Source organism: Prinia subflava, chromosome 1, assembly GCF_021018805.1.
Source record: "Prinia subflava isolate CZ2003 ecotype Zambia chromosome 1, Cam_Psub_1.2, whole genome shotgun sequence".
NCBI classification, from domain to species: Eukaryota; Metazoa; Chordata; class Aves; order Passeriformes; family Cisticolidae; genus Prinia; species Prinia subflava.
The window spans coordinates 35,191,955-35,207,298 of record NC_086247.1 but is presented as its reverse complement, the minus strand read 5'-3'; the positions used below and the strand labels follow the sequence as shown (position 1 = coordinate 35,207,298).

At 37.4% G+C, this 15,344-nt stretch overlaps 1 protein-coding gene across 4 annotated transcripts in view; it reads right to left on the bottom strand.

Annotated features, from left to right (window-relative positions):
- PDE7A (phosphodiesterase 7A) overlaps positions 1-15,344 on the bottom strand; it is a 74,817-nt gene that overhangs the window by 39,185 nt on the left and 20,288 nt on the right. Inside the window, exon 1 of one of the 4 annotated variants that reach the window (XM_063393220.1) lies at positions 3,679-3,800. The exons of 2 other annotated variants lie outside the window; for them this stretch is intronic. In XM_063393220.1, the coding sequence (XP_063249290.1) occupies positions 3,679-3,738 (60 nt within the window). In that variant the 5' untranslated portion in view covers positions 3,739-3,800. Of the gene's footprint in view, positions 1-3,678; positions 3,801-15,344 lie in introns of those variants that run through there. One more of the 4 variants, XM_063393229.1, reaches the window with a different exon arrangement.

The following is a 15,344-nucleotide window of genomic DNA, read 5'->3' as shown; positions in this document are numbered from 1 at the left end:
CCACTCTCTGTAGCTTACGTCAAGACACCAAGACTATACTTACACTAAAAGTATACCTTACTTACACAAGGTTGAGACAACCCTAGCATACACTGAATCACTCTACAGACACCTTGCATCAGAAATCTTTGTGGATTAAGACTGGCTTCTGGCACCTCAAGATATTACTTGTTGTCATGTTATTATGTCCGTATTTTTAACTCATTTTGCATAAATTTTATTTCTAAATCTGTGCACCACCTCTTCGTCTACCTGAAGATTTGTACCTGTTAATAACAATATTGACCCTCTGTGCCAATATCGAACAAATAAGCACCATTCCAGCAAGGAGACAGAATTACTAGACAAAGTAATTCTCATACACAAGACAACCCTAATGTATTTGTGTTTAGGCAAGCTCTGTTTTCAAGGCCAAGGACAACTTGGTTGGTGGGAATGTGGCGACCCCTAAGTGATTCAACAAATTCTTCAAAGGATTAGGTGAGGTTCTCAACTGCTCTGCTCCTCTCCAGGCACAAGCACAGTCACCTGAACTGGGTGGGCTGGTTTGCTTCAGAGGTGAAGATGGATGCCATAAAGATGACTGGGAAGGATTTTTACACTGGACGTCCACTTTCAAAGCCTCACCTTAAACTTCAGTTTCATACTAGAGTATCATTTATTCTTCCAAAGGGCAATACAGTAAAAAAACTTCCTTTTTTCCTATCTTTTGAGACATATTTGTTTAAAGTGAATGGAAGAAGTTCAAACTAAATTGGAAGATCCATTAATCCTCTAAGGACAACACTGATACAAGGACGGCAAAAAAAATTGCAAAGGGAGTATCTACCAGAACTTAAATCTAAGTCAGATCTCCCTGAACATATTTTCACAAAGTACAGAAAGTTACTAAAGGCCACGCAATGGGAACAACGAGCCAAAATAGCATACAGATACATCTTCAAAGGGAAACCGCTTCAGTGATGGTTGGGAGTACAAGCATTTGCATGTACCACTTGGAAACGGAGCACCTGCTGCTGTTTGTGTCAAACACAAATGTTTCCGTTGATGTATCAGTTTTATCACATGGACTTCCCAATCTTGTTGAGAGCAGAGCACCAGCATTTCTGCTGAGCACTTCATTTCACCAAAGGCCAGCTTGTGGACTGTCTAGCAAAACAACTCCTGGGCTCATTCTCTAACAAAACCTGCTAGAACTGTTGGCCTTCAAAATTCAATACACCCACCAGAAAGAACCATGCATGTTTTTTGACACATCACCCTAATTTTGCTACTCAGTTGTTTACTCAGAAGCTGGGAAAGAAAAGACAGGGGACAGAGAGCGACACAGCCAGGCAGGTGTTTTTACCCAGCTGACTTTCCAGTCCAAGCTCTTTGCTGAACTATCAGAGCATTGGTCTCAACTGCTCTGAAGACGAGTGTGGAGAAGCTGTTATACCATGGCAAGTACAATGCACTAGTTATGCTGCCTCAAATAGGTACACTTCAAAAGCATTTAAGATCATAAGACAGTTAATGAACTAGAAGTCTCGAGAATGACAAACTAATTAAGACCTTATTTCTCCAACTATTACTAGATTTCAAAAGCAAGACCATCATGTACTTTAGACTTATTTCAAGTATTTAAAAGTTCCATGCTAAGATTCACAGTTTTCCAAAAGGCACCATGAATTTTTTAACTCACTAAGGCACAGAAAAAAAGCTCTTTACGAGCACTTAAATTGACACTGAATTCAGGTAAGCCACTGCAAAATGGTCCTACTACTATTTAAAACTTTCACTGTAGTTCTAGGCATCACTCTGAAAGTTTATCAAATCAGCAGTAAGAAAATGTCATTAATACTGTCTTCTTGTAATGTAATCAGCAGTTAGAACCACACCCTTTATTTCAAATATTCAAATGTAATAATTTTAATGTTTTCTTCCATATAAAGCTATTTCACATGATCGCCTCGCAAGACAGATAGCAACCACTTTTAAACTTAGCTATCATTTGAATGGTAGTTATCAATGTTAGTGATACATACATCTCACAAGCATCTGTAAGCTATTTTTTCTTATATACCTCAGATGTGTATCATGTGGCATAAGAGTTATCCGAAGCTTTATCAATATAAAAAAATCAAGAGTTAAAAATACACAAACCAAAAGCTTGCCAATTGATCAGAAAGAACGGACAGTCAAAAAAACCCCTACAAGCTATTGGTTTAAGGGAGGACAGTAATGCACAAGGGTATTGCCTAAGGAAACTAAATCAGAATAGCAGAAAGACTAAATGACAATGGCAAAATAGGTAATTGGAACACAAAATTACTAACTCTTTAAAAGAAACCACCACTAGCACATGTGAAAACACAATCATAAATAGCAGGGAATTTTATGCCTAACTGCTATTAACTGCTTTTATTCTATGTCAGCTACCTGGAATTCATATTTTTCCCCACCTTAAAACAATCTCTACCCAAATTAGATTAGACACAATCCTTGAAAAGTTTTTTTTTTTTATGTCAAGCTCCAAAAAGCCAGCAGTTAGACAATATAACAGTAAAATGCAGATAACATACTGGTCTAGCACACTGGTTGGAAATCTGTAGAATCTGCCTTCAGTCACAAGTGAACATCCATTGGGTTTCCTGGTCTTTTCCTTGATGTGACAAAAGTTGTCACAAGTGTAGCAACTAAGCCTGACCGGTTTTGCTTTTAATAAATTTAGAAACATGTTATTGGCAATGACTGAAGAGTACAGGCATGAATGCCTGGCAAAGTTTGTTTTCACAACAAACTTAAATTAATGCATGTTCAGATTCTCCTGTTAATTGTAAAAAAAATTTAGAAGCATGTATCAGTAACAATAACCAAGAAAAAAAAAATCTATCTATAAATGCAGGAACTCTTTTTTTTTTTTTTTTTCAGTTTTCTTCATTCTCTCCAATGATTCTGGCTCTCCTTCATAATCCTACACTTAGATTTATTCCTCCTTCTGGAATTAATTCCAGATTATAGAGCGAGCTATGCTGAGAAGAGCCTGGTCTCATGTCCAGACACCAATCTCACTTATATTTACTAGTACAAATATCCATTATGGGGATACTTACATTCTTTGGAATGAGAGTGCAAAAACTTAGTTCTAACATTAGCATGCATTTTTCAAAACACAGGGTTCTCAAATGGAAAGGCTACAAAGTAAGTAAAGCAGATATTTCACATAAGCAAACAAAACTGGTATTTCCACTCCTGCAACTCTGAAATCAACAATACAAAAAGGATATCCTGTCCAGGAAGCAAAATACACTAATTTGTATTATTCTCACTATGTTTAAAATTGTTTTTCCTTGTTTTCACAAAGGCTTTAAAGTGCTATAAAATTAAATATCTGCTAGGAACAGAGGCAAGCTAACTCCTGCCATTCAGAAGCCATTTCAGATCCCTTTTTTATCCCGTCTCCTAACTGGCACTGCTACAAACACACTCTTTCCCACTTCAAGGCAAGCAAAAGTCAAGACCTACAAAATCATGTATAAACACTTTAGAAACACAATCCTAAATGGTAAATTATGTTTCCAAAACAGATTAGATTTTCAAAGGAAAAATAAGTACTCATTAAGTTCTTAGTGACTTGTTTTCTCCCAGACTACTCATAAACCCAGTTAGTCAAAACAGATTTTGAAAGTGGCCTACCTTAGAAGTAATCCATTTGATAAGGATCAGAGCTAAACACCAGATCAATGCAATTCCCATTGGATCACCCCAAATACCTGACGCATAATCTCCCCCCGATGGCCACCAGTGCTGAAAGCAGCAGGGCACAGCAGCGAGGCACAAGGCAGGCGGCAGCTGTCACCTGACAGCCCCTGCAATGTGCTCTGCCCTGCTCCTTTCACTGCCAGCCCTGGACTCAACAAGTAAGCTTTACAACCAGAGGGCATGGCAATTAGTAAAATCTTACTAAACATCATAGAAATGCTAAAGGAAATGTAAAACTACAATTACATCCTTTCATCGTCTTTAAATACAGCAAAGTCTGACAGACAACAGGTTCAAACTCCAGTAGTGAAATCACCCCAGCTCAGTCACGACACTGGCTTGCCTTCAAATGCTATGAAGAGCCTCTTTCCAGCAGATTCCACCACTTGTGATATTCCCAAGTTCCTTTCATCTCTGCCACCTGGAGAACTGTTAAGAACTGAACTTCAAAACATATTTCAAAATTGCTTTTATAGCAATGTACTATAAATAGCGTTAATGAAAGTTAATGCACCAAATATGTGCAATCGTTCAAACCAATTTTCATTGTCCAAGTTCCTTTTTGTCCACTAAATACCAGGCCATCCTTCATAGTGTCTTTCTAGCCATTCACACTCATGCCTGAACTGGCATGTGGCTTTTATTCATTGTTTCAAGGGCTGAACCTGGCTACAGCCTCCCAAGCCTTTCCCAGGGTTGGGAAGCAGTCTAACTTCTTACAAGAACACTGATTATGCAGCAAAGTGGTCCTAAATGCTTGGTGCAGCCTTGAGAGTCATTCTAATTTCTGTCATTTTCAGCTGACAAAAGTGTTTTATTTCAGAAATACAAAGAAATCTCAAATATTTTGGAAAAAAAAGAGGTACAGTGGGGAAGAAAAAGGAATAGTGTAGGATAATGAGGAGCTTTAAAAGGATGAGGCTGAATAACTGAAAGCAAAATTATATGAAGAGTCTGCTGTTCCTATAATTTTTTTTTTTGCAAAAAATTTAATTCCAAATTCCAGTATGTGCACAAAACACAGAAGTTAACGCAGATCACCATAGGAGTAGTTTTAACATTAAGAAACTAATTCCTCCCCTCCACAGGAAAAGGGGACATACCACAGTGGATGTTTACTGAATTAAGGAGAAAGTTTGTTAAGTGGAATAGGGCTCTTGTTATTTTATATCATGATTCCAAATATTTATCATGTCTTTTAAGCTATTATCACGGTCTCAACACTACCTGTGAATCCCTACAGAATCATTACATTCCAAATATTTACCTTCTGCCCCATCCCTATGTCCTGGAAAACCAGTCAGATCACAACCAAAGGCAAGAGCATTCAGAATGGGCCTTCTGGTACCTCACTTAATGAATGCAGCACTTATCTAAAGGTCTGTCAAGTTCCACATAAAACACAAACTGTCACAGAGATAGATTTAAAAACATTACCACCTCTGAACAGTTAACAAGGTTAAAACACCCTGGCAATTAATCACCACCAGTCTGATGTTTCTGTAAAAAAAAAACAAACAACCCACAATAAATGGCATCAGGCTATATTTGCATTACAGTTTGGCACAACTGGAACAGATCAAAACACAACTGCTCCTCAGATCTTTACACCTATACTATATGAAGCCCAGGAGTTCTAACTTTTTTTTTTTTTGCAGGCCGTATTTACTCCAACTCTCTGAACCAGACCCTACCACAGGATGTTCAAAACTGCCAAAACATGACCCAGTAACTGATCAGACATCTACAGCCCTACTGAGGGTTAGGGTACGTTTGGTGCACACAATGAGTGAAATGATTTCGTTTCTTTTGGAAGGAGCCTGGTGAGCACACACCAAAACCACTCGAGAAAACAACCAAATGGGCACAGCAAACAAGAACGATGAGGTGATTTGCTTCAAGACCGACCTCTCCTCTGAATAAAACTCCAGCATAAATAGCCTTATACTCTGAAATGTCAAGCATTCCTCTCTGTCATCACTATTATCAATCCCTGGCAAGTCTTCTGTTTTCCTGTCTCAAAACACATGAAGATGTTCTGGGAGTGTTTGCATGGTCCTGCACCCCAGGTGCATGGAGTAAGTCTTTCTTCCACCAATTTCAGAAATACAACATTATCTTAGAAAACAGAGTTATACAAAGTGATCACCCTTTCCTCTTTTGTCTTCCACCACTAAGTGGTTTAATTAAAAAGCCTCCTCTTACTGAAAGCTTTCTTAAAACTGCCTCATGCATAAGCTTAATACGAGAACACAGAAATAAAAATATTTGACCACCTGTTAAGCACCACTACACCATTATTTGTTTTAATTATGGCTTGGAAATGGAAAGATTGTTTTGACAATTCTGAATTTGGAGACAGAGTAAGATCAGAAAGTGCACAGATTTGTATGAGAAGTTTAAGAAATCAACACAGAAGCTGAAGTGCTTCTTTTGGGGAAAGTGCTGCTTTGAGTGACCCCACTAACAATTCCAAGGTGAAAGTAATTACATCTTACAAATATGTGGAAGAAATTATTCAAGTTATTAATAAATATGGTAAACCCACAGGTAGAAGGCTACATAAAAATGAGGTAATACTAAATTCCCTCTGTGTTAATATACTCCCTGTTATACTGCCTCAGTTCCAGGATTGCAGCTGTAGACATCACCATCATTCTCAGCTTCAGCTTGATACTGAGAAACACACCAGAAAGAGCAGCTATCATACCTGCATTGTATTTTTTTAAATGGGGGAAGTTGCTAATGCAGTTCCATTTTCTTTCTTCTCTTTTTCTTTACTGCTTTCTAACAGATTCATTTTCAGTTTTTCTAAAACCGATTTTCTGGATATCTGCAGAAACACCACATTTATTTGGTAAGGCAAGATTTACAGTACCTAACATTCACATACAAGTTGCTACCTATTCCTCTCTCTTTACCACCAGCTCACACGTACAAGTACAATTGCTGTGTCTTACCATTTCTAAAGAAACAGAAATATCCCAGCAGCTTCAATGTAGACTTGATATGCAGCATTGTAGATGCATTTAAGCAGTCAAAGGCATGTTTTGCTACAATTTTTGCATTTACTGAACAAACCTGTCTCTGCTATTCCTGATAAGACAAGCATGCATTATCAATACAGCAGAAAGCAGCTGGGGTCTTGCAACAGTTGTTACAAAGATTCCATTAAGGAATTTGCTAAAGATATCAGTTTGCTTTCATTGGGAAGCAGGCATCACATGGGACCAGCTCATACCCATTCAAAGTAGCTCCCCCATTAATATACCACGATGATTTGTAAGGCTCCAACTGTTTCCACATACACTCCTAGAGATCTGCAAGGCTCCATGCAGAAACCCGTTATTTCCTATTATGTACTGTCATTTGAAGTACCAAGTACAGGATCACTATTTTACTTGTATATTTCTAAATACCCACCTGTTCCAATACTTTTCTATTTTTATTTATTTTCCTGAAGTTCATCAGCTCTGAGAAATGACTCAGGGTTGCCTTGCAAAGCTTAGTAATTACTGTTCGTGCAGAAGTGTCTTTAAATGCTCCAACTCCACAAAAAAAAAAAAAAATCGGTAAGACCTACAAGAAATCAAGAGTTGAAGCAAGAGCACCACATTTCAGAGACTCTACAAGGTCTCAAATGATGCTCCATTTTAAATACAGCAGGGCTTCACAGATCTCCATCACCACCTACCTGAGTTTTTATGCTAAAGCTGGAGGCCTGTTGCTTATTAGTCCTACTTGCCAGAGTGACCTGATTTCATGAGCATGCACTTATACACCTGACCCAGAAAAGAAATCTCTGTGGAGTCTCCTTTGCCCTTCAAACATCCCCCCTTCCAGAAGAGAGGCTTGTGGCATACTGATTTATAGGATATACTCCTGACTGACCTATTACTTGCTGTGAACTTTACTATATTAACAGCATATAATGACAGTAGAGGAATAAGCCTATCATTTACAAATTCATCAGCACACAGTGGAAAATATTTCCATGTCACTCATTTTCATCTTTTCTTTGCTTTTCTCCCTGTCTCATTACATATCATGTGTGATCTCTCTCTCCAGCAGACTTCACTAAAAAAGAATAATTAAATGGTAATCTATGAGTATTCTTGTAACAAGTGTGGGTAGCTACTGCTGCAGCTCAACTCAACCACTAAACACTGCACTTAAGGGGAAAAAAAGAAGAAAATACACCATTATTTTTATAGATACTAAGAGCAGGACTTCTAGAAATTCACAATGTATAAACAATGACCATCTTTTACAAATGCTACTTCTATTTACATCTTAATTTTAAATGTTATCTAAGCATTTTACTCCCAATTCAGCTTATTTAAAAGATTTGCCATGTTAGCCTAAGTTGCAACTGGGTACAAGATTCCAACTACTCTAGCTGTTTATTAACAAAATCATAGAATCATTTAGGTTGGAAAAGACCTTGAAGATCATCAAGTCCAATTGCTAACCCAGCACTGCCAAGTCCACCACTAAACCATGTCTCCAAATGCCATATCTACACATCTTTTGAGTAATTCCAGGGACAGTGACTCATCAACAAAGCTACAGATCAGCTAGCAAGCCATAAGCAAACATGAAAATCTAAGAAAGTTAGCAAAATTCACCTTCATGACCGCAACTACATATAAATCACCACTGCAACTGCCTAACTCAGTGCAACTAAACTCAAAAGGCTGGTTGATCTTAAACCAAGGGCTGAGAACTCTAACACATGAACTTTCAAAGTCAAGGACAGCTACGGATCCAGAGGGCAGAAATTACACCCTTAAAAACACTTTTCAGTTTTAGAAGTCTTCCATTTCAGCCCTCAGTAAGATAGAAAATGAAAAACCCTCCTTAGAAAAGATACAATCCCAATGAAAGAATGAAGCCAACAACTTGCATTTCCATACCATCACCCATTCTGTGAATTTTCTATTGCTACTGCAACATAGCAATAGAAAGCTATCAGGATCATGCTATGTATCCTTTATTTCTAAAAGAGATGAGGTAGTCTATATTTTATAAACAAATCATATAATTATTTGTCAAAAAAAGCACATTATAAAACATTGCATTTTTCTGATGGCTGTTTTAAGCCTTTCCTCTTATTTGCTCAACATCATGATTTTGCAAGTTAACAGAAATGGACATGTAACACTGAAAAAGGCAAAACCATACATATCGTAGTTGAGGGGTGTATAAGAACACTTTTCAACTTCCTTGCTTAAAGACCTTGAAACAGTTTACTTCTTTTTAAAAATAGTCTTTTGCAATACAAATTACAACACTCTCAAGTACCTCTGTCATATCATGAACTTCAGTTTAGCTAGATGTATTTTCTAAAGAAAAAGTGTTATATGATATGAACTGGCTCAGTGACAAGCAATCCAATTTAGAACATTTAAATGTAGAAACTCTGAAATTTACTGTTTTAGATAAAACAAATCACCAGAAGATTAACTGAAGTTCCACAATACAATATTCTTTCTCTGATTTATTCAGACAAATTTTTTCAAAGGACATTTCATTACTATGGCATTTTAGGCTTTTGTTTAAATTCACAGAACTAAGACTTCTGCTTCCCTCCAGAGAAGAGATTTTGGGAAGATGTTATACATCACATTTTTCAAAACCTCTTTAAACAAACAAACAAACAAACAAAGCATGAAAAAGGACAAAGGTTATGCACAGATATTTGTAATTTACTTTTGATAAAATATTCATTTTTTAACCCTTGGATGTAGTGAGACTTACCACCTTGAACAGAGAACCATCTTAGCAGTTGTAAAGATGCTCAATCAGGACTGGTCTACAGCAGTCTGTATCTGCCCACACCTGTTAGCAGGTACTGCCACTTGTTCATTCACAGCAAGAAACTGGGCCAATTTTAGAGTTCAATACAAATACCTTTATGTGTGATTCTGAAGAGTTAAATAATCATACCATTGTTACAAGACAAAGCTCCACCAGGGTCTCAAGACTGCAATCCACTCAGTAAAGATAGACTGTTCTGGAGGTGAGATGCAAGAAGTTGAGTTTTAGCTGCTCTGAGTTACTGTGTTTCACTATTAAATACACCTTCAGCCAAGACTGAATGGTGTACTGGAAGCAAATAAACAGTCATTTCAATTCCCACGTATTTCACATATTGAAAGTAACCCGGCTGTGTAAGTGAGAACAGTTGAACAGTAACGTGTGACAAGAAAAGCTACCAATGTTTTAGACTTGGGAATAAAAAATTTATGTTCTATTTCTAAAGCATATCCTTTGAACAGTGAAAGATCATCTTACTGTTCTATATTTAAATGGGAATCTAAATAAAAAACACCGAGTTTACAATCTCAGAGAGACACAGCAAAACTGTCAACACATCACAACAACAAGAAAATTGCACAACTTAAAGTCACAGAAGTTGTATCTTATAGTTCTTCACAAATTATCAATAGAAGACATAAAGAACACAACAAGTCTGTGTTCTAAATTTAAGGTTTAAGCTTTTTGCCTTGGAGAGAAGCTTTCCCAATAACTTATGCTTATATGAACACTACTAGCTCAGGCATGATTCTTCAGAGCCTCCAGAAGTGTGTGTGTGGAAACGGGGAGCACTGGAAGCACTCAGGGCCTCCCCACAGAGTCACTCATGTATGATTTTCTACAGCTGTGTCTGTTCAGCTCATGAACTCAGAAAAGAGAGCAATGCAATGCAATAAATGAAGGCTAAAAGGCACAGGGGCAGGGTACAACAGGAGATGATCCTTTTCGCTTGCTCCCTGGGCTTCTCTCTTATTCACACGTGAAAAGGAAAAGGAAATGGAAATAAATAAAATTTATGGTAACAACTAAGAGCCTCTATTTGACTAAGTGATGGGTACTCCCATAGCTATGAGGGCTCACCTCTCTCTAAGCCTAGAGCTCTATCTTCCTGCCTGGCTCTCGTCTAGCAAGGTTTTTCCTAATCCAGCACTGCTAAAAGCTACCTTTAACCCCTTCATGCACACTTCAATGCACTTCGTAGGAAAAATCTAAAGAAGAGTTTACACAAAATTAAAATATTCATGCTTATTGAGGCTCCCCAGGCAACACAGCTTCCGTTTAGTTTAAGCAACGATTTTCAATTTCCAAATCTCATTTTAAAAAAATTAACAATTCCCACAGGGAAAAAAAAAAAGAAAGCAAAACCTAACACATTTCAGCAGTTCCCTAGGCACACTGGCATATGCAAAGCTCTAACAGTATGTTAAATATGAGAAAGGCAGTAATAAAATCATCTTTGTTTCTGTTTCCTTGCTAGCCATTACACAAAAAATACTGAGCTGTCAAAAAAGATTAAGTTTCAAGGGGAGAGCTGGAAGATTCATTTTTGCAAATTAAGCAGAGACTGCAACAGAACATCTGAAATAAATAAAGTCTGGCTTTCATTCTCTTATTTTGTGATTATTTCTATTAAAGTAACCAAATAACTACAGAGGACAAACACTGAAACTGGTTACACTATTTGCTGTCAAATTCACAAATCAATATTGTATTTAATTTATGATATGATAGTAAATGAAAATAATAAACTCAAAGACATCACGGAGTTTATGAAGAAGAAAGGATGTCAAAGAAATATCACAAAAAGGCAAAGCACAAAACTAAGAAGCCACACATGTATCATAGTACATGAAATACAGAAGATTGACCAACTACACTTAATTTCTTTCACCTCAAAAAATAAAAGCCACTAACATTTCAAGGAAAACCCAAACAAATGAAACTAACCAAAAAAACCAACCAACCAACCAACCAAAAAAAGCGCAACACCACGCACACACCATATACAGACCCAAACCACAGCAGTTACAGTTTCTGCTACAATGTTCTTCCTAGAAGAAACTCATCTAGAGATGTATATGCACTAAACACTTATTTCAGAAATTGCTTGCCCACCATACCCAAAAATGCTTTCAGTCTTCCAGCTAAGGATAAACTGACCAATTTCAACTGAATTGGATAGGCAGACCAATTTCAGCTGAACCCCTTAAACCTGAAGAAGCTCTAATGAGACAGTAAGCTGAAAACCCTAGTCATCCCCATGCCACACATCTGCCGTTTCAACAACTTCCCTCACTTTCCAGGCCATAATATATTACTGCCAGCTTCCCACCTTTCATTTTACTGACCTACCAACACAACCCTTTTTTACATACTTCTCAATTCTCATTTCCTGACCTGTAGCAGATGCAGATTTCTTATCACAAATTATCTCATAGCATTAAAAACTTGCTAATGAAGTTCAATAAAAGTATTTTCATGCAAACCTTATGTTTTACAGACATTTACACAGCTTTAAACATGTAGTTACTGCTTTGCATTAATATTCTGTTAGCATGTGGGTGCCCGCAATCCATACATCCAAACACTTTTCATCAAAACCCAAATCTATTTATTTCAGCTTCTCACCCACTACCCATAAAACTGACCCTGAAACAGAGAAGCATTTCAGTAGTGTTGTGCCTCATGTCTGCAGGTGCTGAACTGAAAAAGACTACTGTGTTGGAGACCGAAATACACTGAAAAGGCTCCGCTTTCCATTAGAGATGGCAGTGTAAGAAATATTTTCCTGGGTATAAAGAAAGAGGATTTGTTTTTGTTTGGTTTGGCTTTTTTTCTAATAGGTCAGTACTAAGAAAGAAGTAGCTGACAAAGGAACAAAAGAATTATAAGCTCAAAACTAATATAAAAAAATTCCAAGACAGAACTCCAAAATGGATGATTGGAATCCTGTTAAAGGAGGCATGGAAGGAGGTATGGAAACAGGCATACAAAGAAAGTGTTCTATTGATAGATTAATACATTTTTGATACACTTCACCAATGACACATTGACATAGAAAAAAAGGTGGAAAGTTAGAGGAGAAAATCTAGGGACTTCTCCAACTATAACTAATATCCTTCTACAGCCTTCTCTCAAGTACGGCCTTGTACACACTCCTCATTATTCAACCAGAGCATGCACTATCACATTTACAATATTCCAAGACCTCCTACAATTAAAAACCACTTTCAAGTAATTTTTCTTACAGGGATTTCACAGCAGTACATCTCTGAATTTAATATGTCATTTTTGAAGGTAACAAGATGCTACTTTCATTGTCAAGATATTAACACTAAACAGAAATTGAATTACACACAGAAAATAAGTTATTTCAACAGGATTTTAAAAATTTACATTCGTAAAACTACATCCCATTTCCTTTACTTAATTATCGTGCAGGGATGCTGAAAACAGCCATATAATTATTACATTGTTTCTTAAAGAAGCAAGAATTGTAGCAGTACCAACAAGAACGTTTATCTCTGAAGCTCCTTGCCACCCACTGGACACCTGTCAGTCTTGGCACTGGCCTTTATGTGCCCATGTAAAGAAGATTTTGCATGGCATAGCCTTCTCTTGACCAAATTAGGGTAACCTCATCTGCATTGACATCAGTGCCTACAATTTTGGAATCTCATCGACAGAAATAGCTTTATCACAGGGCCCAGCATACAAATTAAGCATCTGTACAGGGCATGCTGAACTTGTGGAAGTGATAAAAAGCTGTAGTGGAAAAATCTTAGCATATACTTCGAAGCTGTATCTAATTAAGGCAACAGTTAGCTACTCTGGGTGAACTTGTTATTTGAAGTCTGGGGTTTAGTCCGCTTGCAGTCTCCTCTGTTTGCACACAAGCTAATGATAAAACCTTACATTTTAACCAAGAATCATGACCAGTAGCTCAGTACGTATTTCAGGTATGTGGAAATTACACACATTTTTGATACCAGATCAGAGTTTTGTCTTCAAATTTAACATCACTAATCATCCCATTATTCTGCAAGAAGCCATTCCAATTTGATACAGGATTATCTGCAGGACTAAACTTGTGCTGTCTGCACAACAAACTAAAAATATCAAGACACAATTAATTCCATGAATGTTACATGATTTAGGCAGTAAAGAGGAAATCCGATATATTAGATCATAATTATCCTATTAATGTAGTGAACTAATTTTACAGAGGAATTTTTGGAAATGAGCAGAAGGACAAAACAATTAAGCTAGATAAGCAACCCCTAGAACGTATTTGGAAAATCAGGTAAGAGAGGAGTAGCTGGTATGACTGCAGCAAAGTCCTGGGCTTCTCATCATTATGTTGCAGGCTTCTCATCATTATGTCAGAGCTGGGAGTTCATAGCACCACACACTCCGTTCTCCAGGGGAAAGGAGGATCTGCTGTCAGTTACTTCTCCAAACATGATGGAAGACAGACACAAGACCTCAATATAATTAAAGCCTTTTCATTTTGACAAAATTTTAAGACTCATGGAAATATAGATGATGACGCAGAACAAAAGAATAGTAGAAAACACGAAAAACATTTTTGCTTTAGAATAAGTTACTGAATATGGATGTTATTGGTCCTAAACGGAATAGTACTGGACATGCAAAGACTACTCCCAAACACATAGCTAAGAAATACAGAAAGAAATGCAACCCAGCCTGTAGTTCAAGATCCCTGGGTTTCTGGAGGTGCCATGGGGAGCCAGCTGGTGACACACACAAAAGAACCTCACTTCCCCTGCTGTAAATCAGCCTGCCTCAACCAAAATTGCCCCAATGTTTTCCTTATTGCTTCCTACACTGGATTACAAATTGTCCTCGTGCCTCTAATCAAAATTTTCCAAGTAACTCACTCTCATTCTACTGTTCCCTCTTTTGCATCGTATTCCACCAAATAGTGTAGAACAGGAAAAGAAAGGTAGCACATGCTGCACTAACCCATTAGCCTGGGTGAAGTCCTATCACATACCTCACCAGAGAACTTCGTAAAATCACCAGTGAAAAGCTCAACTCTGAGTCTTTCATTTACTTTCCAAACTGTGAAGTGCAAAAACTTTTCAAATCCTAAAAATAACCAATTCATTTTCAACATTGTACTTTTTATTCTGCTTGGAGATACACAAGTATTTCTATTAAGTAGTTTTTATGTCTTTTAACAAAGTTTCAGACATGTCCTTCTAGAGAAGCAATACAAACATTTTGGAAAATATCCTGCATTAAAGGTTTGGCATCAAATCGTTATCCAAAACAGTCAGTTTGCTATAATCCATACTTATGATCCCCTTGATTTTAAAGTCATCTCAAAAAATACAAAAAAAGAATATTACTAGCAATTCTGCTACAGCATATACTCACTGTTGTTTAACAGACCAAGAGCAAGATTCCATTCTGTTTTTCACAGAGTTCCCAAGTCATATAGGTTGCTCCCATAACTAAGTCATAATCCTTTACTTAAAAGGTGGAAGGTCTGAAAGGGCAATGGGCTTCACATACTGCAAACGGCTCAAACTTCAAAGGAAAAATTAATTTTTTTAGTGGCTTCTCTAAATCATTTATCAAAACTATCAGAGCACTTCACAAGTGGTTGCCCAGAGAAGCTGTGGATACCCCATTCCTGGAAGTGTTCAAGGCCAGGTTGAATGGGGCTCTGAGCAACCAGGTGTAGCAGAAAGTGACCCTTCCCCTGGCAGACAGGATGGAACTCTAGATGATCGTTAACGTCCCTTCCCATC